General features: G+C 40.4%; 1 protein-coding gene across 1 annotated transcript; it reads right to left on the bottom strand.

The window, feature by feature from the left end:
- Nucleotides 1-10: 10 nt before the first annotated feature.
- On the bottom strand, nt 11-27,348 carry LOC147317694 (tricarboxylate transport protein B, mitochondrial). The gene is made up of 9 exons (XM_086314963.1): nt 26,632-27,348; nt 11,743-11,850; nt 9,924-10,023; nt 5,239-5,377; nt 4,265-4,349; nt 3,805-3,909; nt 3,373-3,488; nt 3,187-3,260; nt 11-2,836 (listed from the first exon to the last, which is right to left on the bottom strand). The coding sequence occupies exons 1-9, from the start codon at nt 26,741-26,743 to the stop codon at nt 2,722-2,724; spliced, it is 954 nt and encodes a 317-aa protein (XP_086171089.1). The 5' UTR covers nt 26,744-27,348; the 3' UTR covers nt 11-2,721.
- Between the last annotated feature and the right edge of the window lie 132 nt (nt 27,349-27,480).

Genomic DNA, 27,480 nt, shown 5'->3' with positions numbered 1-27,480 from the left:
GCTACAATGTTTCAGATGTTTATTTTAATTTGTTTTCAAATCCCCCTACAACAAACAACTTTACATTAAAGCACAGACATTAAGTAAGGGACATTTATTGCACAAGCTTCATCAACATGACCCACACACACAAACACACAATTCCATATACACAGCATTGGAATACACTGATTTATTATCACAGTATAATGTTCTCTTGGTTGCCTGGCAGTGGTGAACATGAGTACTTTGTCTGGCTGCGCAGAAAATACAGAATAATAATAATAATATTTTCATGAATATTAAATAAAAGACAATTTTGAGAATTACAATACTCGAACAGTGGTAACAACTAGAACAAGCAGACCCCTTGTTGTTATTATAAAAACATGTCCGGACCACACAGTTTTCTTGTATGATGATTAAAGAGCAGGTTAATTAAACATGAAATAAGCTATTGTCACACCTAAAAGGACAGAACAGGGTGAATGCCAGTCAAAAAACAACATTCATGAGTGTTTACAGAAACGTTAAAAATTAGGGTTTCTGGATTTGATGGCATGATGTTGGTTATGTAAACGTTAACCGTTTTAACCACCACAGAAATTACTGTCACCCTGGTGAAGCTGGATAATGCATGAGGATACTGGTCAAGATGTTTTCGCCAACAAACACACCCGCAAAAGGCACATGGAGTTCAACTTTGAATGAAACATGGCACTGAAACAGAATGACGCTGGAAACTGAACAAACTGATTTCCAACAATCATCCAAAAATTTGTATAAGAAACAATTACTGCCCAGAAAAAAAAAAGTCACCACCTGGAATGAAGCAAATAGTTAGCATCCTTCCATTGGACAGATAGTGAAGTTTCAGATGGCAATAGATTGAACCCTAATTGATGCAGTGAGTAATTTCTCTTTCTTAAAGAATCGTGTGATATCCTGTGGTCGTGAACTTGATTTAATGCCACTTCAGGAGGATAACAATTTAACTCTGGAGCATTGTAAAAAATAAATAAATAAAAGGCATGTCGTCTGATGAGGTCCCTGTTCCAGAGTCATTGGTGCACTGGGGTAAGAAAAGAGGCGGATGAAGTGATGCATACATCATGGCGAATGCCTCGCACGGGGGCAGTGTTATGATCTGAGCAGTTTGAGTTTCAGCAGCATTACTTGCCCAAATAATGACGTCAGCACATGACCTGAACATCCTCCAGGTTTTTTCAGTAATGTTTGTTTCTTTCCTGATAGCACGGTCAGATTCCAAGATGACAATGCCAGGATTTGTCAGGCTCATATTGTGAAAGAGCAGGTCAGGGAACACAAATCATTGTTTTCACACATGACTTGGCCGCAGACTCATTGAGAATCTTTGTGATGTTCACAGTGGCCTGACACTGCTATCATCAAGATCCTGGCAAAAAAAAATTAAAAATTAAACCAACCCTGGATAGAAATAAATGCTGTGATATTCCATAAGCTTATCAAAACCATACCCTGATGATTGCATGCTGTTATCAAAGCTAAAGCCGGTCCAATAAAATATTAGAATTTGTAATTTTTTTAATTTATTATTTTTTTTTAATTTGGCCGAGCAGTGTATTTAGCAGGAAAAAATAAAGAAATAAAATAAAAAGTAAAACTGTATCTAATGTAAACAGAACAAAAATCCACACTGGGTGGAGTCAGGTTGGTAAAATATGACCCAGTTAGAAGTGTTGTTTCCACTAAAAGCAAAATAGAAGCCCGATGTTACTTTGTCTAAACAACTCATTGTGTCTTGTAGACTCACAGTGATCTTAAAAAAAAAAAAAAAAAAACCCAAACATTTATACACCCGATAAAGAAAAAAAAAAAACAACAACAACAGTGTGGCACAGATTAACAGCAAATATTCTCTTAATTCTCTATTTAATAATTCACTTCCAAAAATTATCTATCTCACAGTACATAGTCATAATATTTACTATTCTCTTAAGATAATTAGGTTACTTTTGCTTTCTTCTGAACAGACTTTCATAACACAATAGGTTTGACATTTGGCACAGGATTTAAAATATATAATATTCTGTAAGTTATCAATAAATTAAATTGAATCTACACTGTATAAAAATACATGGCAGGTTATAAACCAATTTTATTTAAGGCCCAACTATGGAAGTTGCTGCAGCTTGTGTGACTGCAAACTGCAACCAGTTGCACTCTGGCTCCTCTGGACTTTTAGAAGAGACAGAAAGCAACGCAAACTCAAGAAAATCCAGCCGGATATCTGCATATTTGCAGTAAAACAGCTGTGAATGACTACATATAATGCTCTTCCCTGACAGAGGCTTACAGAGAAAGTAAACCAGATAACTTAAAATAAAGGTGCTGCTGCTGGCGATGCTATTGGCCAGTATTTTATCTATATATTTATAAACTGGTGATGCATCTTTAGAATAAAGGTTCTTTTTATTATTATTTAATTATCATTTATCTTTCTTTTTCTTCAATCTTGTCAGGGAATGTTGATGCTGAGCATCACTTACACCAGGTGTAGGTGACGCCAGGCCCCCTTTTCTTCTTTTGTCTCCGAGTATATTGACTTCCTGCTCTGCATACAACACTAATCTAAGTTCAGCTCTCTTTTTCACCCCTTCTGCTGTTGGTTTCATGACACAAAAGAGGCCTGCTGAAGTCAGATCTATGTCTGATGCTTGTGAAGGAGGAAGTTGCCACCTTCGTCGTATGTCCAACCACCTATTCTGTTTTCCAGACCATATTCAGAACCTTTACGACCTCCTCATAGATGATGAAAACTATGGCCACATCAAGACATACACGGCCAAGCCGGGGAACTGTTCCTTTATAGAACCTGTAGAGGGATAAAGAAAGAGGGAGGAGTATGTAAGACATTAATTGTTTAGGGTGGAGCCATATTTATCTGCGGTTAGGGTTATATTTTCCAGTATTTTGATTAGTTTTTGTTTTTTTTAATCATTTGGCACATTCTTATTCTTAAAGTGTTTAAGTTTAGATTTTTTCATTCAAGTTCTTTAGAGTAATAAACTAAAGCCAAAAAGCATTTCTTATACAGTGTTGACAGTAGAATCTGTGAAATAAAGAAAGACACATTGTTTTTTTAAAGCTGTGTTGTTTTAAATCAGCTGTGAAACCAACACTACAAGCCAAACCAAACAAAATAAAACATGGAGGTGTACTTACGCTGCCAACCCTTCATATCTCAAGATCTTCATGGCACAGTCCAGCGTGCTTTTATATTTATGTGCTTCTAGACCCTTTAGAAAAAGCAGAAGAGCATTAGTACATCTGTCCACGGGTTGCAAGTTCGTATTTAAAAACACAAGTAAGAAAAAGCGTGTGATTTGTAGCATCTGTTGCATTATGTACCTGCATCCTTGTCTTGATGACATCTAGTGGAGTGTTTCCAAATACACTGGCTGCTCCTGCTGTGGCTCCAAAGAGTCCAGTCACCAGTGGATTTATTGCTTTGTTGGGGTTATCACCTTATGAATGTGACAGAGCAGTATGAAGGGTGGGGTTAGCTCTAAATCAGAGTTGGTTCTAAACTCATTAACATGAAGGATACTAATGTGCTAATTAATTTCACATCATAAATATTAAAAGAAATACTCTATATATATATATCAATCTCCACACACTGTATTATTACTATGCAAAACAGCCTTTGGAAACCCAACTGGGGTTCAAAGAACTGCACAATGACCTACAATAACCCTTCAGACCATTTGCAGAGTTGGTCTCTTTTTATTAAATATTGTTTATAGTAATAACAAACCAGCTGTACTCGTGTACACGCACCTTTGTACCAGTTCTTGAGAGAAGTCATCACGAAAAATCGAATAGCCTGGTTGGAGCCTTGCTTCAAGACTGTTGCAGTTAGACCCTGATATGTCCCTCTTAATCCTGTTCAACCCGGAAGCCAGAGGATAAGTTAATAAATCCTTCTTCAATTAAATTAGACAGCACATTGAATAGAAAAGAACCTGAATACCACAGTCCAATCCCAATTTCCAACTTAAGGGCTAAGAACTAAAAGCCTCACAATCTTAACTGACATCACATCTCAGGTGTTTCAGTATGAGAGGCTGTAAATGTTGTTGGAGGGGGAGGGCAGGGGGGCAGTCTGTCTGATGATTTACACAATGATATGAGAGTGAATATTGTTGTTGATGCTTGACCAGGGTCAGTGTTTCCCAGTGCATTACCCTAACCAACCAGCAGATGTCAGGTGAATGTCATGCATGAAGCCCACGTTTACCTTGAGCCCTGATCATCTCTCTGACTCCGTGGAAGAATCCCTTGTATTTGGGGTTGGCTGATGTCTGGTCATGAATGAATTTAACCTTGGGAGATTAAAGACACAAAAATACAGACGATACATTTTACAGATGTGGGAGTGAAAACTGAAGAGGTTTAGTGTAGTTCTCTTACAAAGAATATTTCTCTAAAAAGGTTGGTAACTTTAACCTTCAGTCAGTGGTTTTCAACTAGTTTTACTTCATAAGCCGAAGACACAATATGACAAAAATCATGATGAGAATAATTTATAAGTCATTCTTAACAATTCTTCATAGACTCTGATAAAATTGTTGCTATATCAAACTGTATACAAGCCACAGCCTGCACAGAATGTGGCACACATTATTTTATCTCAGTAATCTTTTAATAATCGCTGGAATCCAAAATTGCAGCCGAAATAGCCGCAGTCTCTCACAGGGCTAAAACAGTGAAGCAGAACACCGCACCCTCTCACATCCACACAACCAAACCTGTCTTTGAGCTGTGGGAGGAAATCCTCACAGACACAGCGACACACATGCACACTCCCCACAGAAAGGCCCCAGCAGACAAAAATTACAACCAGAAACCTTATTGAGGTTTTTCAGGTGATGTGAGCTCTAACTGCTGCACCATCATGCTGCCCACTTTCTGAAAACGGTCACATTTAACAAACGGTCCATTTAGACAACAGATTATGAACATCCCAAGATGTCCATCTTTGCACTGAAGTCCCTCTAACATGAAGTGATTTTAAAATGCACAAATATCTCTTATCCCATTTAGTAAAATTTCATTATTTGCAGTTCATAATTTATAGATTATAATTCACAGTGGACCTACAAAGGCACCAAACTATTGCACTTTATCTAAGTTTTTATACATTTTCATACATTGACACTGTTGCTCTCTCTATATATTGAGGGTCAGCTCAGATGAGCTTCAGAAACACACCTTGACTGTTTCCATTGGGCAGACCACCAGAACAGCCTCCATGACCCCGGCTCCAAGCCCACACAGCAGGCCTTTGGTGCTGTCCAGTCGACCGGACTCATCCTTGGCGTGGTTACTGAGGAACTCAAACACCCCAAACCTAACAAGTAGGAAAAAAGCCAGCAAAGAATTATGGGAAATGTAGACATAGGAGTGTCTGAGAAAAACAGACTGAATAACAAAGTTAATCTCATTTAATAATTACATGTGGGCAATCTTTGTGATTACACTGTGAACTGTGAAATAATTTCTTCTACAAATACTCAGATTATTTCAGTCTTTCACATGGCAACACTGCAAGTTCAAAGTTGGTTTAAGAAATTAAACTACCCACTGTAGTCACGTTTGTTTTTACTAAAATTGAGTAAACTAAATAAATTCAAATAGATAGTAATACTGCAGGCAAAGGTAAGGGTTTTCATGTCTCAGTGAGCACAGATGAAATTAGAAAGCTTCTTCCAACTCAGATTTTTGGAGAAAGCAAACTGCTGTAACAGCCTAATGTGTTCAGGCGTTTTAATTTTATCGTCCTGCATCCTCATTAAAGATGAACCAATAAACTGCAGAGTCTCAGTAACCAATGTGTGACCAGCAACAGCTGCCATGGAAGCCAGCCCAGCTACAGAGAGGTGTGGTTTGTGTTTCTCTGCAAATGGTGTGCCAGCAAGTCCTTTGCAAGAAAGGTTATTTATAGATGGAATTGAATTGTGGCGGCGGGAGGACACTGCCTGGTACATTTAGCAAAGAGGAGGGGGAGCACAGACATTAGGTCTTGATGAATGCTTTGTTTTCCTCTCTTTTCTCAGTCTGCTTGAACCATTTACCTGCTGTTGTAACAGGTCTAAAAAATAAAAAAACTAGACTCGCTTCATCGGATTTTAGTTTTCTTCTCCATCTGCCGTTCTAACCAAGACTTACTTCTGCTCATTAACTCTCCACATCTGTTCCTGTCTCACTACTCGCACTGATTCAGATTGTTTTGAAAGACAGGCTCCCCACAATAAACTGAATCCTTAGCAGCACCTAACAGTACATAAACATAAATTCCTGTCTTTTCTCACACCATTTGCTGACTACAAACGCTGTTTTAGCTTAGGGCAAATTAAAAAATAAATCTCTTCCGCACAGCATGCTAGAATGATGGCAGAGCACTTAATGACTAACCTTGTGAAACAAATGCTATTCATTAAAGTCTGCCGAGGAGAAATATGCTACTGTCAGGCTCTCTCCTTTGCCAATTTACTCTATAGCCTCTCCCCGACTCATTTAACAAGTGGACTAAACTTTACAGTCAGAATGTGACACATCGTTTGGCTGACATCCACAGTCACAGATGAGTCATCCTAGATAGTGGACTGCTGCCCAGTCTTCGTTAGGGGGTCGTTTTTATAGGGTCACTTTTTTCTGTCGAGAAGACGAAGGAAAGGAAAGGAAAGGGAAGGGAGAAGAAAGAATGCTGATGCTGATATGGATGAAGAGCTAAGGAGAGACAAAGGTCAAAAGCTCTCTTGCATGTCCCTCTCTTACCTCCCTGACAACCTTCCAGCATACTCCATGGCACATGAGGGTGCACAGGCAATCAGTTAATGGAATGAGCAGGCTGGAAGAAAAGGAGTGATGGAAAAGACGAAGGGGAAAGAAGATGGAGGAAGTAAGGAGAAAAAAAGGCAGGGGTAGAAAAACTAAGCAGACCAAGCAGTGCTTAATAGAAAAGTGTCAAGGTATTCTCCATTAATCAAAACTAACTTTCCAAATCTCAGCAGTTTTTAATTTCTCATATTCATTTTTATTTTTATTTTTTTAAACTCAAGTATTTATTTTCTGCAGTATTTTGAAGTCACTGGTTTTCCCTCTGATCCTTTTAAATATACAGCTTTTGCAGATTTAATTATAACTATAATAATCATTATTATTAGACATTTAAAGGGGTAAGAATCTTAAATGAAAAAGACCAAAAGACATGTAGACAATGGAGACAAAGGCATTTCATACACATTTCTGTATAAAATGTGACCACTTGTATGCAGTTTTAATTTTCAAAGTAGGCTGATCTCAAGAGCAGAAATAGAAGATGACCTTACCCATCACAAAAAGTCAAAATATCCTTATCAGTTTGTTTAGTCTCTTCTATTTCAGTATCAAGTAGAAAAAGCATTTTTGCAGGATCATTTATATGTTTCAAATCTGCTTTTAATTTTGTCCTTTTTGTGATTTTATTAAGAATTTTTAATATTTTTTCTTTAGGGCTGACAAAGTATAAAAAAAAGTTAAACAGCTGATTATAGTCAACAGCTAAATGGGTCACAAGCTTAAAAGATTCCTGGCCTAAATGTGTATACACCACAGAGAGCATGTTATACGAATGCTAATATGCAATGTGGCCATTTATAAAGATTTTTAAACTTCACTGCACAGTAGAAAGTGTCCAAAATCCATATATAAATGACATCATATTCCCTTATAACATTTCTATGGCAATAAACGGCTTTTCGCCACCCTGCCATATTCCCTCACAGAAAATTCTCCTTTGAGCTGAAACAAAACCATTCAGACTCACTCTTAAAATGATGCTAAAGGCTGATTGACACACACACAAACATATACACTGTGCATCAGCATAAACACACCCAAGTCTCCCTGTTTGTAACCCTATTGAGACCCTGTCGGAGTTTGAGTGGCATCTTTGCTCCGCCTGGCTGGGCCTGTCTCTGTATTGTACAGACACACGTTACCCTCCAGCATAACACACACACACACACACACACACACACACACACACACACACACACACACACACACACACACACACACACACACACACACACACACACACTTAGTTTTTTGTTCTTCATTTTAATCGTTTCCCCTCTCTCTTTTCTTTATTTTGTGTGTGTATACGTATGTATGTAGAACCATCTTTATGAGGATCAGTTTGAGTTTTAGAACAATGGAGTGAGGACACAGTGAGGAAGTGAAGATTTTTCATTTTCCCACACCCCTTCAAAGGGCTGTTTGAGGGTTAATACTTCCACTTTCAATCTCTGTCAGTCTGCCCCAGGGCAGCTGTGGCTACAACTGTAGCTTGCCTTCACCAGTGTGTGAATGTGAGAATGAATGAATAGTGGTATTGTGAAGCGCTTTGAGGGGTCCCGAAAAGCACTATGTAAAATGCAATCCATTATTATTATTATTATTATTATGATAAAAGGTAAGAGTTAGGTTTCTATTGGGTAAGGCACTAGGGAGTGTAATATGTCCATAAATGTTCTCACAAAAATAGCTACACAAATGTGTGTGTGTGTGTGTGTGTGTGTGTGTGTGTGTGTGTGTGTGTGTGTGTGTGTGTGTGTGTGTGTGTGTGTGTGTGTGTGTGTTCACACTTGTCTGAAGATAAATGTCACTGCTACAAAAGAATAACATAATTATACTGAATGCTAGTGTGGCATTTATGCCTTGCCTTGTGGGTAATGGACTAGAATAATTGGAGTGTGTGAGTTAATGGTTTCAGGTAGAAGGGTTCCTTTCATTCCACGTTCCTTCAGTGCATTTATATTTGTACATATGTACTCTCTACCAGTTTGTGATTATTAGAATATAAGCATGCGATCTAAGATTTTAATCAACAAAGTTAAAAGCAAAAACTTTTTTAGAAAGCTTTGAGTTCAAGTGTCATTTCTGTCTGATATCAAGAAAAATGTCAATGAGAAGAAAGACGGGAAAAAGCTTTAAAAAAATGACACATGGGTTAAATTAAAATGATTCTTATTTTATGTTCTTATTATTATTTATAGAATGATGCAAGCAATCTGAGGAAAGGGTGTATCCCATACATAGCATAAAAGCTGGGTGTAGCTTCTAGGTCTAAAAAAATGAAGCCACTGAGCAAGTAACTTAAACCTCCATTCTATCTAATAGACAGCAGGGGTGATTCCTCACGTTGCAGGTTACTGTTGTATAGAAGTCTATGGGAAAACAGCCCTCAGCTCAGTTGCTCTGTAACCTCAGTAAACACTTTCCTGATGAATTTATGAGCTCAGTCTTTTGTTTCAGAAATGAAGATAGTCTCACTATGCTGTCAATCCACCCTTTGCTCGTCAGGTACTTTCAAAACACCATGACGAAAATGCTCTACCCTAGACCTCAAAACAGGACTTTCATAACAAATGGTCACCATGGCTACCTCTGCCTTTAATGCTGTGTACATGCTCAGTTAATTAACAAAGTGAAGGTATCTAAAATGTGTCCTCTAAAACAATTCCTTCACACTAACTGCTGTGTCATGTGAAAATAGATCTGCTGACCACACATCCTCCTAAAGACAATCAAAAAAGTTTTTTTTAAAACAAACAAACAAAAAAACTGATTTTATACAATGATGATGAGGAAGAAAGGAGAACTAAGAGGGGCAGAAGGAGGAGGAGTATATACAGCATCACTGCGATTCCATTTTTGATTCCATTTTCTTACACCGTAACAAAGTAGAAGTGCAGTAAATCTGCAAGCAGCATTTACTGTGTTGTGACTGTGGACATTGCTCTTTACGTCAGCCATATTTTAACTTAATAAACTGAGAATATTACATCACAAATTATGCTCAAGCAAATGTATTTACCTTGCACATGACAGACCTCTGCTTTATAACATACCTGACAGCAGATTTGGGTATGGATCCATACAGCAGAGAGCTGAGACCTCTGTACAGCCCTTTGATACCGTGACTCTGTACTGTCTGTTTCACACAGTCACCTAAAGCAGGTACACAAGCAGCAAATATTATAGAATGAACATGATATGCATATTTGCATACAACACAGTTTGCTTTCTAATTTTCAAATATAAAAATTCTACAATTTGTCTGTTTTTCAGGCTGAGTGCATTAACCCTTTAGAGAATACACCAATACACTTGTCATTTACACCTCAATCATCAACATCACAAAAGAGCATGTAGCAACAGTAATTAAATATAACATATATATGCCGCAGATAGGCTGAACCTCAGCTGATATTTTCACAAAATCTGGTGTTTTACTTTAAGCTTTTTCCTGGCTCTTGGCTGCATCAGTCCAGCAATCAAAGTTCTCCAATGAAGCCAACTGAACAAGAAAAGCAGCAGCTGTCTTGAGTGCTCATTAGCACGGTCTCCAATCCTCAAATCCTCAAATGATATCCACAGATCCTGGGTGTGTTTGTGTACACTCGTATGCATGGATGGCGAGTGTGCATTGGTCTGATCTAAGTCATATAAACAAGCACAGTGACAGCCTGCCAGAATCACTAATGTACCTGGGGTAATTAGATAATGAGCTCCCGAGAGTGTTGCTTTTATTGGATTATTGTATGTTTTTTTTATCATTGTTTATGCTCTCTTGCTGCAGAAATACTGTTTATTTTATTAGGTTTTGCTGAAAATTTGAATAAAAGTAATAAAGAATACTGTTTTTGAGCCTGTAGTAGATGTCTGCCACCAGATTAAATCCTGCACTCCCTGGTCACTTCATTAGGTACACCATGCTAGTGTTTTGACTTGCTCAAATGCCACGAATAGAGTTATGCTTCCAATTTTATAAATATTAACAAAAGCTTAACAGATTCAATAATAAACATAATGTCTGTAAGTACATATCATTGGTGTAAAGCAGTCCATTGATGGGTTGATGAAATGTGTTGCATGTAAAAAAACAAAAATTAAAATGATAACGCAACCAAAAAGAACCAGACAGGATGACATGGGCCGTGCATGCACTGTGGTCATAAAAGGACAGACATGGCCAGGCTGTTTTATGTAAAGCGTTCCATCATCTTTTGTCAACTACCCTAGATTAATCCCAGAAAGTTGATTTTGTGCATCTGGATGTTGAAACTGAAGAAGCCACTTGGATGACTGACGAAGAGTAACAGAATCAACTTTCTGGGATTTCCTTGCCTGGATGATTGAGCATGCATCGAGACATTTTTATCCCATATTAAATTCACATTGTAATTCGTGAGTCTGTTTTCCCCCAATTGAGTTATTGCTATCACTTCCTGTTTTATTCTGATCGTTACTCTTTTTCAGTGTGTAGTGTTTAGTTGTCTTTCTCCTCCTTATTTTCACCTGTCTCTCAATACCCTGCTGTGTCCACATATGCTAATTACCCTCATATTTCTGTTACTGCCCCTGTGTGTCTAACAGTTTTTGAAGTGCTATGAGTTTTGAGTTCCTCTAATCAGCCTAAATAAACGTTTGCCTTCTGTTTACATCTGCCTGCTGATGAGTCTGTCCTCTTCTCTCATAATTCATGTGACTCTTGGTTTGAACTTCAGGAGGTTGGCCATATTTACATGCTCAAATGCACTGAGCTGCTGCTATGTGATTAGCTAATTAGATGTTCACATTAATGTGTGACTGAACAAGCATATCCAATTAAGTGGCTGGTGAATGAATTCCACTCATTTTACACTATTCCACTCACTGCATACAAACCTATTCCTCTATATTTTGGTGGATTGGCCTTCTCATCCAGCTGTAACTGGGTCTTGACATACTCTGTGGGAAAGGTGATGCAGATCTCTATGCCACCTGCGATTCCACCTGGAAACACAAAAGAAATCAGACCCAATCATCATTCATTCAGAGAACATACAAGAACTGCCACAGACAAAAGTGGCACCAATTTAAAAGTGAACACTGAAGAAAGAAAACCAGCTGCTGTGTCTGTTTGGGTGCAGCCTTACTTAGACTGCTGCTCCCCTTAAGAATTACAAGGTACGCCATTACATCATGGATCATTACAGTGACTCCACAAATGGCTCTCCCTCCATAAACATTAAAAGCGCTGCTGTAGAGGGAGGAAGAGTAACGAGCTGGGCAAAAATGAATCAACTGTTCCTGTCTCAATGAAGAATGAATAAACTAGAAGGAGGTTGTGCAAGAAAATTCAGCTGCCACTTACAGGTTTGACTATTTTCTTTACCTAAAGCATTAAATGAGTGTTTGGAGAAAGAAAAATAGGCAGAAAGAAAGCAAGAAAAGGGTGATTCTTAAGTGATTCTTGCAGGGTTTGGCCTGAAACCAGCCAAAGACAGTGAGTTACTGCAAGTAGATGAGGACAAGTGTTCAAAGCCAAAGAATAACACAGATGAGTCACAAGGAAAGGAGGAGGGATGGAGAGACGGTTGACATTAATTAAATTATCCACGGCCTACAGGGAGGGGTTCCATTACCGAGGCCAAGACCCTCCATTAACTCAATGACACAGATGAACACACATGAACAGCGTGCACGAGAGGCACAAGCAAGTCACGGGTTTACACAGACACTTACAGAAATTAGTGCTTGAAAAAAAAATCTAATCAGAAATGAGAAACCTCTTACAGTAACACATCTAAATTTGAGCAAAGACCAAAACAATTTCCCCAAAGACCACAGGAATCCAACACAGTGAAAATCAAATCATCTCACTCAAAGTGAAGTACTGACGTCATACAAAGTGCAGGAAATGGACATTTTAAAATCAATATTGGGTGTGACGACCATTTGCCTTTAAAACAGCATCAACTTTTAGCATTAGTTGACTCACTCGTGCTGGGACACCAGGAAAATGTGAACAAAAGAAAGCATGTATTTTCACCACTATTTTTGACAACAAAATACATTTTAAGAATGCAAAATCATGACGTTTTCACGTTGATATATTGACCATAACAATGAGTAACATGAGGGTCCCCGTAATCAGATTCTGTAAATATGGGAGAAATATTTAGTGGGGAAACCTTCCTGGTTTCCAGTCTAGTTTCTAGCCTTTAGTTCAAGTACTATTCACCATTTATGTGCATGCTGTTGACCTTTGAGCTTCAAGTAGGTGCCTCTTAAAGAAAAACTTAGCAGCACATGTACTTTTTTCACAAACTTTGTGGTGTTTATGTTTCATTGAATCTACTCTTACATCCACATTTGCCTGGTACATGTCACTGAACCTTAAAAAAATAAAAGTAGACTGCAAGGTATCATTAACGTGTGCAGCAACATTGCACATGAGCCTAGGACTTCCAAGAAGCCCAGTCAGTCGTGGCTGATCTTGGCCCTTTTTCTGAGGAGCTCACGTTGCTTCTGTTTGACTTCAGACACAGTATACCAACACAAATGGCAAAGACTAAACCTTATCTGCCTCGGCTGCCACTGGCCTTTTAAATGACACACTAACTTTATAATAATCCTACTTTATTCTGGACTTCTACATTTTTAGTAAGTTTTCATGTTTCACTTGTTGTTTATTTAAGACTGCGTACTTGAAACCCTCTGTGCGACTTCTTCTGACTGTACAACAAATTGCCCATTAAGGTAGATAAAGGCACGTTTGGTCCTTGAATGTTTAATCCACCAACTATGAGTTAAACTTTTTATTAGCTTTAATATTTTATGTGCTTTTATAAACAATGACCCGGAAACAGGTGATTGTTAATTAACTTTTCAGCAACATATTTCATTATTAGCAATTTTCCATTTAGCTGCCCTTGATTCTCAGGAGTCTGCTAAGCCGAATGCCAATGTAGCTGCCCATGCTAAACCAAATTCTAACCTCATCTCTAAAATCAAGCATGACAAACTGTCCTCAGATCTGAAAGCCAAACACAAGATCACCACACACAGACAGACATACATTTTAATCAGGAGGCTCGTGAGCTGTAATGCTGCTAATCCTGCTGGAGTAGTAAGTAATCGTACGCCCGCTGAGGTGTAACAGAAATCACATGAGCTTTACAATACTCCATTCAGCGACATCCATCCTGATCCAGGATCAGTGGCCCAGTGTGTCTTGGATAGAAGACTAAACAATCAACATTATTCTTCTGCTTTGTGCCAAGACATCTCTGCATGTAAAACCAACCAGCACTCACTCAGAACACAGCGACTCAGCAGCAGAGACAAACACAAGATCAATCCTCATCAGACACAGCGCCTGCGGAGGAGAAGCTGCCCGTTTGTCTCCTAGTCCATTTTGCAGCATATACCCAGTACTGAGGCACACACGTGCCTCTACACACATTTACAGATGACACCCTAAATGACTCCTGTGAGCTGCCAAAACTGGGTTACATGAGAAAAATGGCCATTAATCTTTATCTTCCCGGGCTCGCTCTCCCTCTCCTGCTCTTAATTTTTCTCTCGGCAGCACCTTCCTTCCTCTCTCCTCATCCCCCCACTACTCTTCTTCACTCTGTGTCATAAAATCGATGCATCGATATGGATTTCTGACACTTAATATTACAAGAAAGAAAATTGAAAAGAGTAAGCTGAACCCAGAAGAGGTTTAAAAAAAAAAATTAAAAAAAAAAAAAAAAAAAAATGGAGTCCCTGATAGAAATATGCTTCTACAGACTGTTAAAAACTTAGACTAAACAGCAGTTTATTAAATCAGACACAGATGTGCCATTTCAAGGTAACACTGTCACTCTCTGGGCAGAGAAGATAAATTTATAACTTAATCAACACCTCTCCGATTTCACAGATGGGCCCTGCACAGTTGAATGCCTGCATAGCCAAAAATGTGTGAGACATAAATCTCAGAATTATATGCATATGAGGCAAGAATACACTTTTGTAACACTTTCAGGATTTCCCTGAAACTTTGGATCCTGGTTGCAGGAATCTCCTTCCATTCAGCTACACCGGTGCTGTGACTAGGCTCAATCAGCCATCTGGTTTCAAATTCATTCCAAATTAATTAATTCACACCAAATTAGAACTAGACCACAAACCAGACCAGACAGCCACCTGGTGCTGAAACATTTGCACATTTATAATTATTACAGCAATCTGCCCAGACACTGTTAGCTATACAGTTACCTTTTGCTTTCTTGCATTTTAGTTTTCCTGCTGTTGAAAAAAATAAGGATACAGTGTGTTATGTTGTGTGTTTTGCTCATCCAAGGTTGCATTTAAATGAATTTAAAACCTGAGATGTACCAATTTTTTTTTTTTTTATTTCCTGATATTTACAATCTTAGAATTGAAAGGCAGTTTTCTTTTTTCACATGACTATGTATAAAAATCCTTACCAAAACACAGTCTGTTCACAATTATAGACGATAAAGAAAAGGGTTGCATCCATAGAAATGAAAAGATGGAATAGTTAAGGAAGGTTTCTTTTATATAAGAAATGTTGGCACACCCAAAGAGGTTTTGTGCTTTTTCCCCCCAGAGGGAAATCACCAAGATTGTAGTACAAATTTTTTCAGACATTTTGACAAGCGAACATCATTTCACTTGCAGAAATAATAAGATTTCTGTTAATTAATGTAGCACAGGCCTGCTATCTTTATTATATGTGGTACAATAGTGCTCAGTCACCTCCAAAGGTCCATTTAAGCCAGGAGAAACCCTTTAGGTGCTTATTGACTTATCGCTTAAATGACCCACCATTTCAACTCCACCTACTTTTGAACTCATTCTTTATGTACACATTGACCAACTGAGATTAACGAATGAAAAATCCACACATACACAAATTGACGTCCATTGTTTGTAGTACAGAGAGACACAGAGGAAGCCAGGTGAGAAGACAGCCAGGCAGCCAGCTGACAGGGAAGAGCAGCTTCTGAAATCCTGTCCTGTCTGCTATGGTGACTAATGAGCACCCAGCACATCTGGTGCACTAAAAAAAAAAACAAAAAAAAGAAGAAGGAAAAAAAAACAAAAAAACTTCCTTTTTAGTTAGGAAGACCTGGCAATGTGGCATGTTTTACATATATGGGAAGTACCGTTTCTATCGGTATTTATATTTTTTTCACTAGCAGTATAGGGTTAGCTCTTCAGCCTGCTGCACTAAATCACTGATGCAGTAAAAGTTAAAGACAATAGAACACACCCAAAATAATCTGTGTCGGTCTGTGTGTTTTGCATCAAAATGTATTATTAATTCGGATGTTCTTCATCAGGATGGTTATCGGTTACTTCCAATTCTCTGGTGGGGAGAAAACACGGGAAAGAGTCTGAGGGAAAGATGTTCTTACGGTCAAATCTCCAGTCAACATGAAGAACGTAGCCAGAGGACTGATGCACTTCAAACAGGAGGTGTCATATTAGTAGTGCTGCGATATTTCTGTTTGACTTGCGCAAAAGATGAAAAGAATAATTCATCTGACGTCTGGCCTTTTAGGCTTCCTCTGTCCTGGATAACACTCTGTAATTCTCCACTGATGCTTAATTATATGAGGGGGATGTTGATTAATTTTACATAGGAGTCGATTCAACTGCCTAGAACCCTGCAGCATGAAGGCTGTACTCTTCTTTACATGAGCAGAGCAACTACGCACAGGTTGTTGTGACAAGCTGTACATCTGGAGACAAGGCTGAATTTGTATTAGTTATGTATTTATGTTGAATGACAACCAACTTTCAGCATCGGTTAAAGTAACGTTTGCAACAGTGTCAAAAAGGCATTAGGTTGTCTACGATGAAACAACTTCTCAACCAATCTTTGACCTCAGGAAACAGCTTCCTGATGAGTTTATGCTCTCACTTGTTTGATACAACACAATGCATGGCCCCAAATGGAGACAGAAAGGGGGATTGAAGGGGACGATCTTGGCTGTCTTTACATAGACTGCTAATTTCCTGCTGTATAAATGTTCTGTACTCTCTGATTTCTCAGTGATTCCCAGCCTTCATCTGTGATCCCTGGCCCCAATGTAGCTTTGATACTGAACTAATGGCTTTAAAATGGAAAGCAGTGTCAGAACAGCTTTGTCACTCTTTCATACAGAGTCTATACACTCTCCACTCAGTGGTCAGCAGACTGCAAACACAATCTCCGAGAGCCCTTCTCATAATATCAGGGGACTTCAATCATGCCTCTTTGGACTCCACACTGCCCACCTTCACCCAGTATGTGACCTGCTCAACCAGAGACAATAAAACACTGGACTTACTGTATGCCAATGCTGAAGAGGCATACAGTTCATCACCTCTCCCTCCACTGGGCAAATCTGACCACAACCTGGTGCACCTTGTCCCTGTGTATGAGCCCTTAGTGCGCAGGGTGCCACCAGCCACCCGCACAGTGCAGAGATGGTCAGAGGAGAGCGAGGAGGCTCTTAAGGACTGTTTTGAGTCGACTGTGTGGGAGGTGATCTGTGACGACCATGGAGAGGACATCGACAGCCTTACTACATGCATTACTGACTATATTAATTTCTGTGTGGATAACACCGTACCTACCAGGACTGTACGGTGTTTCTCCAACAACAAACCTTGGATTACCCCAGAAATTAAAGCTGTCCTCAAGCAGAAGAGGAGGGCCTTCAAATCCAAAGACAAAGAGGAGTTGAAAAGGGTGCAGAGAGAGTTGAGGGGACTGATAAGGAATGGGAAGGACAGCTACAGGCAGAAGATGGAGAACCAGCTTCAGCAAAACAACGTTGGTGAAGTCTGGAGAGGCCTCAGAACCATCTCAGGCCACAAACAGCAGAACTCTCTGCCTGGGAGGGATGTGAGATGGGCAAATGAACTGAATCATTTCTTCAACAGATTTGATTCAACCATGAGACAGTCTACAACATCGGCTGCAGACTCACCCACCCCCACTGCTGCTGTTCCACCTCTGACACCTCAGACACTTCACACCTCCTCTATTCACCCTGCTCACTCCTCCCCACCCCCAACAACAGCATCCAATACACACTCAACACAAGGCTCCGGCCTGTCTCTCTCAACCACCCAGGTTAGGAGGGAACTGAGGAGGATTAATGGCAAGAAGGCAGCGGGCCCAGATGGCATCAGCTCGAGGGTCGTCAGGTCCTGCGCGGACCAACTGTGTGGGGTGATGGAGCACCTCTTCAACCTGAGCCTGAGGTTGGGAAGAGTCCCACAGCTCTGGAAAACCTCCTGTGTTGTACCAGTGCCAAAGACTTCACGCCCCAAGGACCTCAACAGCTACAGGCCAGTGGCTCTGACATCCCACCTGATGAAGACCCTGGAGCGGTTGGTCCTGGCTCAGCTTCGGCGCCTAACAAGCTCATCACTGGACCCACTTCAGTTTGCCTACCAGCCTGGCATTGGAGCGGATGATGCCGTCATTCACCTCCTACATCGTTCCCTCGCTCACCTGGAGACCGCTGGAAGCACTGTGAGAATCATGTTCTTTGATTTCTCCAGTGCCTTCAACACTATTCTTCCCTCGGTTCTGAAGGACAAGCTGGAGAACTCTGGAGTGGACCATCACCTCACTACCTGGATCCTGGACTACCTCACCGACCGACCACAGTATGTGAGGACTCAGGGCTGTGTGTCGGACAGGGTCGTCTGCAGTACGGGGGCCCCACAGGGAACGGTTCTGGCTCCGTTCCTCTTCACCATCTACACTGCAGACTTCTCCCACAATTCCACCCAGTGCTTCCTGCAGAAGTTCTCTGATGACTCTGCAATAGTCGGCCTCATCACTGATGGGGACGACAAGGAGTACAGAGGACTGACTCAAGACTTTGTGGACTGGTGCCAGCTGAACTACCTCCAGATCAACGCCAGTAAAACCAAGGAGCTGGTGGTAGACTTCCGCAGGCACAAGCATTCTCCACTGCAACCACTGAACATCCAAGGTATGGACATTGAGGCTGTGGACAGCTACAGGTACCTTGGTGTTCATCTGAACAACAAATTGGACTGGACTCATAACTCAGACGCCCTCTACAGGAAAGGGCAGAGCAGGCTGTACCTGCTGCGGAGACTCAGGTCGTTTGGGGTGGAGGGCCCACTCCTGAAGACCTTCTATGACTCTGTGGTGGCTTCTGCTATCTTTTATGGTGTGGTCTGCTGGGGCGGCAGCATCTCTGCTGGGGACAGGAAGAGACTGAACAGGGTGATCCGAAGGGCCAGCTCTGTTCTAGGATGCCCTCTGGACCCAGTGGAGGTGGTGAGTGACAGGAGAATGGCGGCTAAGCTGTCATCCCTGTTGGACAACGTCTCCCACCCCATGCAGCAGACTGTGACAGCACTGAGCAGCTCCTTCAGTGGGAGACTGCGGCACCCACGGTGTGGGACGGAGAGATTTCGCAGGTCTTTCCTCCCCACTGCTGTCAGACTCCACAACAAAGACTTTAACTGAACAAACACACACATCCACACATGTGCAATAACACTAAGTGCAATAATCTTTTCTGGCATCGTTGTATTTTTACTCAGTTGTATATAGCATTCGTATTCTATTTTTATCTTATTGTATATTTTTATTCTATTTTATTCTACTGTATATAGTATATTATTTTATTCTATTCTGTACAGCTGTGTACTGTATTTATTCTTATTGTATTCTAATTTTTGCCTCATAACTTTTGCACTGTCCACTTCCTGCTGTGACAAAACAAATTTCCCACGTGTGGGACTAATAAAGGTTATCTTATCTTATCTTATCTTATGTTTACAACACATTTAGATCGTGTGTGTTCTGGCATCTTTACGCTCATTGTTTTATTTTATTGCTCTCTTTAGTGTGCCTTCCAGATGCAGGCAGCTATTTTTAAAAGCCCTGTACACAGCAAAGGACCAAGAGCAGACAAAAGTTATAGGTATCTCCACATACTGGAAAATTTTGCCACTAAGAGCCGGACATTTCCCTCAGGACCTGTCTGAGGAAATAGGATATGAAGGCCTTTAAATTATTGTTTTGAGCTAGCCATTTTTCATCAGGGTATTTTTGAACCCAACACATTAGTTGTAAATTAATTACCCTGCTATAATTAATATATCATATTTAACTTTGACACAAATTTATAGCAGCTTCATGTTGATGCTGAGTGATCTCTTTTTTTTTTCTTTTTTTTTTTAAACAATGTGGTACTAAATCAGATCTGCAAAAAAAATCAGAAACACAATGGCAAAAACAAAACGTGTAATATTAAGCTGACATTAAACTGGCGCTCTGTATTTTAAATTATTGCAATCTTTTTTCTGTGATGTTTATTCGCGTGAGCGGGAGTGCAAGCTGTTACAGTGGGGTGGCTGGGGGCTGAACAGACGAGTGCACTGTGAATTATTGTCTCGCCTCCTGGTACTCAGGGTCTGCAAGCAGCAACCACAATGGATGGGAGGGGACACTGTGTGTCGCCTGTGACGCGAGGAAACGGGGAGTAAGCCACAGTTTGATGAGCCCTCTGAGCCTGAGAGCAGACAGCCACTCAGAAACCTTAACTGGCTGCCCCGAGGCTGGAGCGAGAGTGATGGAGGAGAGGAGAAGAAAGGGGGAAAGGAGGAAATGTGATATTAAAACTATCAGAGAAATACCCAATCTATCTAGGAAAGCAAGAAAAAAAAAACTTCCTCATTCTTACTGCGGCTCTGAGTCCGCTTCGCCAGTACAAAAAGGTTATTAATAAAAGCTACAACAGCACATGAAATCACAACAGCCTGTAAACCAGGACCAGAGAGGCATTTAGATCGCGCTCTCCCTGAGGCTTCACACAGATAAAATTCTCCCTCCTGTCGTGTCTCAACTTCAGTCATCACCAGTGGCTGTGGAGAGAGGAGCTGAACAAACCAATGGGAGCAGAAAAGAGCTCAAAGAAAAGAAAAGAAAAAAAATAAATAAATACCCCGCTTCTCTCAACCAGACTATGCGGGCTCGCTAAGCCATTAAGCTTTGACCTTCTGCTTCTTGCTTTGTCTTCTTTTGAGCCTTTGGCCATTTATGTGAGTGACTTTCTCTGTGTACACAGACATACTGTTAACCAAGAAGGATACAAAGTAGCATTAGCATGGCAGAAAACCAAAAAGAAAACCTAGTTAGGACTGTTTAAACTATTATCTTTCCTTTTGGTATCTCACGTCAGAATCACACATTTTATATCTACTGCTGAGTCATCCTGTGACGCTCTGATGCACCTTCATTTCTAAACTGTAGACAGAGAATGATAAGTCGCTGGTTTCTACACAGGATGCACAAAGTTGAGACAGAATGCAACTGTGCGGCTGTTGCAAAACTAGACAGACAGGCCTGACTTGAGCTAAACAGCTAAGGGAGCCATATCCAGTCAATCAGGCTGCACAGGAGTGATGGGGGAAGGCAAAGATCTCACCACGACCTCTTTTCCATTTCTATGCAGCTGACAGGACATGAGATTTTTTTCCTCCTCCTCTTACTCCACCTCCCACCCTAACACAAAATCTTACACTATTTGGCTGTTTTTGAATTGACAGCTTCATTAGTCAGACTAGTGACACGATTCAAACTGATATAAATTAGCTTTAATGTGCACAGGAAAAAAATACCTAAATAGCCTTAAATGTGAATCAGAGGTTCCCAGTTCCCAGTTCCAAAATAGTTGGGAAGCTGTGTAATATCTATTTATTTATTTATAAGTGACTTATGTATGTATGTATGTATATATATGTATATATTGTACTATTCTTAGTTAGCGTATTGTCTGTCTTGTCTTAATGTTGGTTTAAAATGGAGCACTGTAACAAAAAATAATTTCCCCCAGGGATCAATAAAGTATTCTGATTCTGATTCTGATATACAAAAAATACACAAAATGCAATGGTTTGCAAATCTCATTACCATATTAAACCCATAGTTTATTCACGGTAGAACATGAAAAAAGGTTTAAACTTACCATTTTAAGAAGAAACTAAGGTCATTTTGAATTTGATGGCAGCAACACATCCCCAAAAAAGTTGAGACAGTGCCAAATGCTCCAAAAGTTCTAAACTGATAAAAGGTCTGGACTGCAGGACTGCCCGCAGTTCAGCACCCAGGCTCTTCTAATATGAAGCCATGCTACTGTAATAGATCCAGTACAAGATTTAGCATCGTCTTGATGAAATTTGTATGTATGACCCCACGAAAGGGTATGTGGATGTGTCAATACCATTGCTAATACCTCTCAATGGTATTGATTCCTCTAATCAGAGAACAGTTTTCCACTTGTCCCCAGAGAAGACATAGCGTTTGTGGACCATGATCACATATAGCTTCTTCTTCTGCACGAAAGACCTTTAGGCGCCATTTGTGTTCACAGATAATGATTTCTGGAAGTGCTCCTGAGCTCATGAAGATCACAGGCACCCTCAGATTTTCGGCCTCGTCCCTTTCACACAGATTTCCCCAGATTCCCAGGATCTTCTAATAAGCACTGTAGATGACGAGATAATCAAATTCTTCACAGTTTTATATTACTCTGAAATTGTTACACAATTTCTAAGATACTCTTTTTTTTTAATCCAGTCTTTTACTGGCCTGTTGTTAATTACTGCAAAATGTTTCTCCAGCTATTTCTTTGTATTGTCACTTAATTTACCAGCCTTTTGTGTAGCCAGTCACAACTTTTTGGAGGTGTGTTGCTTACATAAAGTTCAAAACGAGCTAATATTTTTCACAACATTCTAAGATATCTCATATTAAAGCTTTAACGTGTTTTCTATGTTCTACATTAACATTGCATTCTGTTCTTATTTACAATTTACACAATATCCCAACATTTTTGGAACTGAGGTTGTAACTTATCACATTTATATTTATTTAAAGTATTTAAAAAAAAAAACAGAAGGTTTTGGCACGTAGGCTGGAAAATATCTTGCCCTCAGTTATATCCGAAGATCAAACAGGCTTCATTAAGAATCGTTACTCTTATTCCAATATCCGCCGACTATTGGATGTATTATACACCCCTTCCAATCAGGGTCCTGAGTGCATTCTCTCCCTAGATGCGGAGAAGGCATTTGATCGGGTAGAGTGGAAATATTTATTCACGATCCTAGATAAATTCAATTTTGGATCGAAATTTATTTCATGGATAAGGTTATTATATATGTGCCCTAACGCTTCAGTTTTTACTAATTCCATACAGTCGCGGCCTTTCAACCTCCAACGAGGAACCCGTCAGGGATGCCCCTTAAGTCCTCTTCTTTTCAATCTGGCTATAGAACCACTCGCCATTGCACTCCGCAGCTGTGGGGAGATCAATGGGATCCGGAGGAAAGGTGCTGACCATAAAGTATCCTTGTATGCCGATGATCTTTTAATTTTTATTTCAAACCCCAAAATATCTGTACCTGCAATGTTATCCATACTTCGCCAATTTGGCCAGTTTTCAGGATACAAGCTCAACCTATGTAAAAGTGAGTCGTTTCCTGTGGATGGAGGGGCACCAGTGTTTGACTATACTACCCTCCCCTTTAGAATAGCAGGGAATCAATTTACATATCTAGGTGTAATTATTACAAGGACACATAAATGTCTCTTCAAAGCGAACTTCCTTCCTCTGTTAAATAATGCAAAAAAACATCTGGCACAGTGGTCCCCTCTCTCCACCTCTTTGGTGGGAAGAATCAACTCAATCAAAATGAATATACTTCCTAAATTTTTGTATCTCTTCCAATTGTTACCAGTATTTATCCCCAAATCCTTCTTTGATTCCTTGGACTCAATTATCTCATCTTATATATGGAGGGGTAAACGCCCTCGATTGAACAAGGCTCAACTCCAAAAACCCAAGAGTCGTGGAGGCCTGGCACTGCCTAACCTTCGATATTACTATTGGTCAGCAAACATGCGCTACATTATATCTTGGCTTTACTTCCACAACAAGGGTAATTGCCCATCCTGGGTGCTCATGGAGTTGAACTCGCCCACAGGCTCTTCTGTCCTGGCCCTGATTGGATCTTCACTCCCCCTTCCCCCAAACAAGACAATCGATAACCCAGTTGTCTGGCACACGGTGAGGGTGTGGGCTCAGATGAGGAAGCATTTTGGATTAACAGGTTTCTCCCTTCTAAGTCCAATTCTTTCTAACCCCCTTTTTCAGCCATCACTATCTGATCCTATATTTCGAGATTGGCATGATAAGGGCATTACATGTTTCAATGATCTATTTTTTGACAATACTTTTGCATCTTTTGCCCAGCTTTCTGAAAAATTTAATCTCCCACGTACACATTTTTTCAGATATTTGCAGACCAGACATTTCCTCCAATCTCAGATTCCAAACTTTCCGGTAGCACCAGCTGCAAGCCCAGGGGATATGCTCCTCACCCTAATCCCAACACGTAAAGGGTTTATCTCTCTTATTTATGACAGGCTGGTGAGCATGAACGGTTCTTCGATAGATCGGATTAAAACGGCCTGGGAACAAGATTTAAATCAGTCCCTGTCTATGGATACATGGGACTTAATACTCAAATTAGTTAATTCCACGTCCCTATGTGCCCGCCACTGTCTTTTACAATTTAAGGTTGTGCATAGGTTCCATCTCTCCAAAGTCAAACTATCCCGTATGTATCCGAACGTTGACCCTACCTGTGATAAGTGTGGGAGTGCGGAGGCTTCCCTTATTCATATGTTCTGGAAGTGCCCTAGCCTCGAAGGATTCTGGAGAGATATATTTCAGACCTTATCCCTACTTGTTGGACACCATATGGATCCTGACCCTTTAGTTGCGCTTTTTGGCACCACTGGAGAGGCTGATGCACGGTTGACCTCGTCACAGCGTTGCATGCTCTCCTTCGCCTCCCTTGTAGCTAGACGTACAATCCTCCTAAGATGGAGGGGTGCCCCTTTGCCCACCCAGGCTCAGTGGCTGAGGGACCTTATGTACTATCTGAGCCTTGAAAAGATCCGGTATGCGATTAGCAACAACAGCGGTAAGTTTTACAAGGTGTGGGGGCAATTCCTGAAATACTTTTCCAGCCTCCAGGCTACAAACCCGACTTCCAGCATTGCTCAGTAAATCCTCCCCCCTTCTTCTTCTTTTTATTTATTTACTTATTTATTTATTTATTTATTGTTAGTCGTTTGTGTGTTTTTCTTATTTTGTTTTTGATTTATCTGTGATGTTGTTTTTATTTGTTTGCTTCTTTTTTCTTGCTTTGTTTGTTTGGTTTTTTCCTTCCTGGTCTGAGGGATAGGGGTTCTAAGTGTTGTGGGTAGGGGATAAACTGCTGGAAGCAATTATAAGACATGTGAGTGTGTCATTAATCTGTATTCTGATATTTCAGTTTTAACAGTCGCTGTGAAACTTGCTTGTTTGGTGTTTGTCAATTCTGCGTGTATTTGCTTTTCTTTGTTGCTTCAACTCAATAAAAATATCTTTGAGAAGAAAAAAAAAAAAACAGCAGCTGGTGTTTTTAAATCTACAATCAAAAAGAATTCCTTCAGAACTATAAAACATTCAGTATGCGACAACTGCAGCAGCTCAGGGTTGAAAAATCAGTGTGAGTGCTGCCAAATATCAGCATGTAGCCTTAATACAGGAGCACCTCAGAGAGGCTTTTCATCAGCCGGAGCTGCTGCAGCCTGATCATCATCACACAGGGAGGTCGAGGGGTTTTGGAGGGGAGGGGGCAAAAGGAGACAACTCGGTACAACTCAAGTCTTGTTGAATAGTAAGTTCACCAGTTGATCTAGATATCAGTTGTTTGGAGATAATCAACCATTAATGGCCTTTTTTAAATTAGATGTTAAACCATAACTCCCAAAAAACTCAACATTGATTGATAAACCATTCAAATAATTGTCAGTTGCAAGTATTGAGTTAAAAAAAAAAAAGACAGAATACATACAAAAGTAAAAAATATGTGTAAATTTCTGAGTGCAAAACCTCAGGTGATGAGATCTGCTTAAAACGCCCCCCAAAAAGAGCAAAATGTAAATATGTACAGTTTCAAGAAGACTAGTGGTGTACTTTAATGAAGAACATACAGCCTGAAGCCATCTCTTGTGCTCTGATGGCCCACTGCACAAACCCGAGACTCTAAATGGCTCAAGTGTGCGTGGACGACTGCCCACTGCGCATTATGTTAAGTGCAGTGAAGGTGATCTTTAGATAAGTAGGATAAAAATCAAGTCAGTGCAGTGGGTCAAACTGACCTAACCATGACAGCACAGATGGATTTGATAGCACAGAAACACCGAAGAATAAAATCCTCCTTTTGTAGAAGATTCAAGCAGCACCAGATTAGAGTGGCTTAAGACATACAGGCTATAACTTTGTTTAAAGATCGTTTCCTTCAATCTTACGCTCTACTGCCTAAACTGAAGCTGGGACACATTAGTGCAACTCCACTTACTCACGTCCATGCAAGAAAACGTGTGACGTGTCATTTAAAAGGAAAGCTTTTATCGGAAATACAAACCAGTGTGGTACTCCTTTGGCTCATAATAACTTCTTCTAATCCCAACATAGTGACATTTCTGCAAACTGTAGCGCGTCTTTGCTCGCTGACTTTTTTTAAACCTCCCTGGCTTCTGACTCGACAAAGTTTTGCTTCATAGCACAGCCAAGTAGAAAGAAAGAGGCGTGGATGCTTTCTTGAACTGTGACTAACACTAGAGTGGCATTGTGTCCATGTGAGACTTTTCCGTGTGGATTGTGATGCGCTTACCTGCCAGAATCGCTTTTCCCGGATGAGTTAATTTCGCTTTCCCAGCCGGTGCCGCTGCCGCCAGACACCGCGGTCTGTGAAAGGGGCTGATAAAAGTGCCTTTACCCTGCATAGTTACCAGATTAAACGCAGTAAAATTCTAAAAACAAAGCTTCCAGTCTAGTGTGGCTCGCAGTTTTTTCTTTTAGTTTTTGTTTTTTTTTTTCTTTTCCAAATAGAGTATAGTAGCGCAACACCTGGTCGCCTTCAGTCTGAAGAGCTTTCCTGGATTCAGGTGGAGACTCCGGCGGATCTCTGTGTTGACAGTGGGCGGATACTGGAACTGTCAAGGAAGTTGGGATCTTCTATATCCAATAAATGTTATCTGTAACCATGGAAACCCCGTGTCACGACGATAGTACGTAAGAGAGCAAAGCAAGCCGGAAGCACAGAAAGGGGCGGATAAAGACTTGTGTCCGTGTATCCTGCTGAACTTTATAATGTCCAATTAAAGCGAATGAACTTCAACATCCGCCGAGCGGTCAGTGAACGTTACACCGGGTGTGTAGCTGTAGCTGTAAGAGCGCAAAGTGAGAGACCGGCCACTTTTCCCCCACACACAACAGCGAAAAAGGGCGGGGCACAGCCTCGCCTCACTGTTTTCCTCCAAACAGATGATTACAGCTGAGCGAGGAAAACAGAAATAGGCTAAATGAGTCCTTTGTTATTGTCTGCTGTGAAAATGGTGAGCATTTTTGACTTCGCCGGCTAGTTACAGGTCCAGATAGTCCAACCACACCCTCTCCAAACAAAGAGGCTCGGAGGCACAGACAGAAACCATCAGTCAGATAAATGACAGCTCGGTTACCA

The sequence above is a fragment of the Aulonocara sp. 'chitande type north' Nkhata Bay genome, linkage group LG12 (assembly GCF_057382095.1).
Source record: "Aulonocara sp. 'chitande type north' Nkhata Bay isolate Kocher_YH1m ecotype deep benthic linkage group LG12, A_spYH_male_GT1.1, whole genome shotgun sequence".
NCBI classification, from domain to species: Eukaryota; Metazoa; Chordata; class Actinopteri; order Cichliformes; family Cichlidae; genus Aulonocara; species Aulonocara sp. 'chitande type north' Nkhata Bay.
This window is presented reverse-complemented; position numbering and strand designations above follow the sequence as displayed.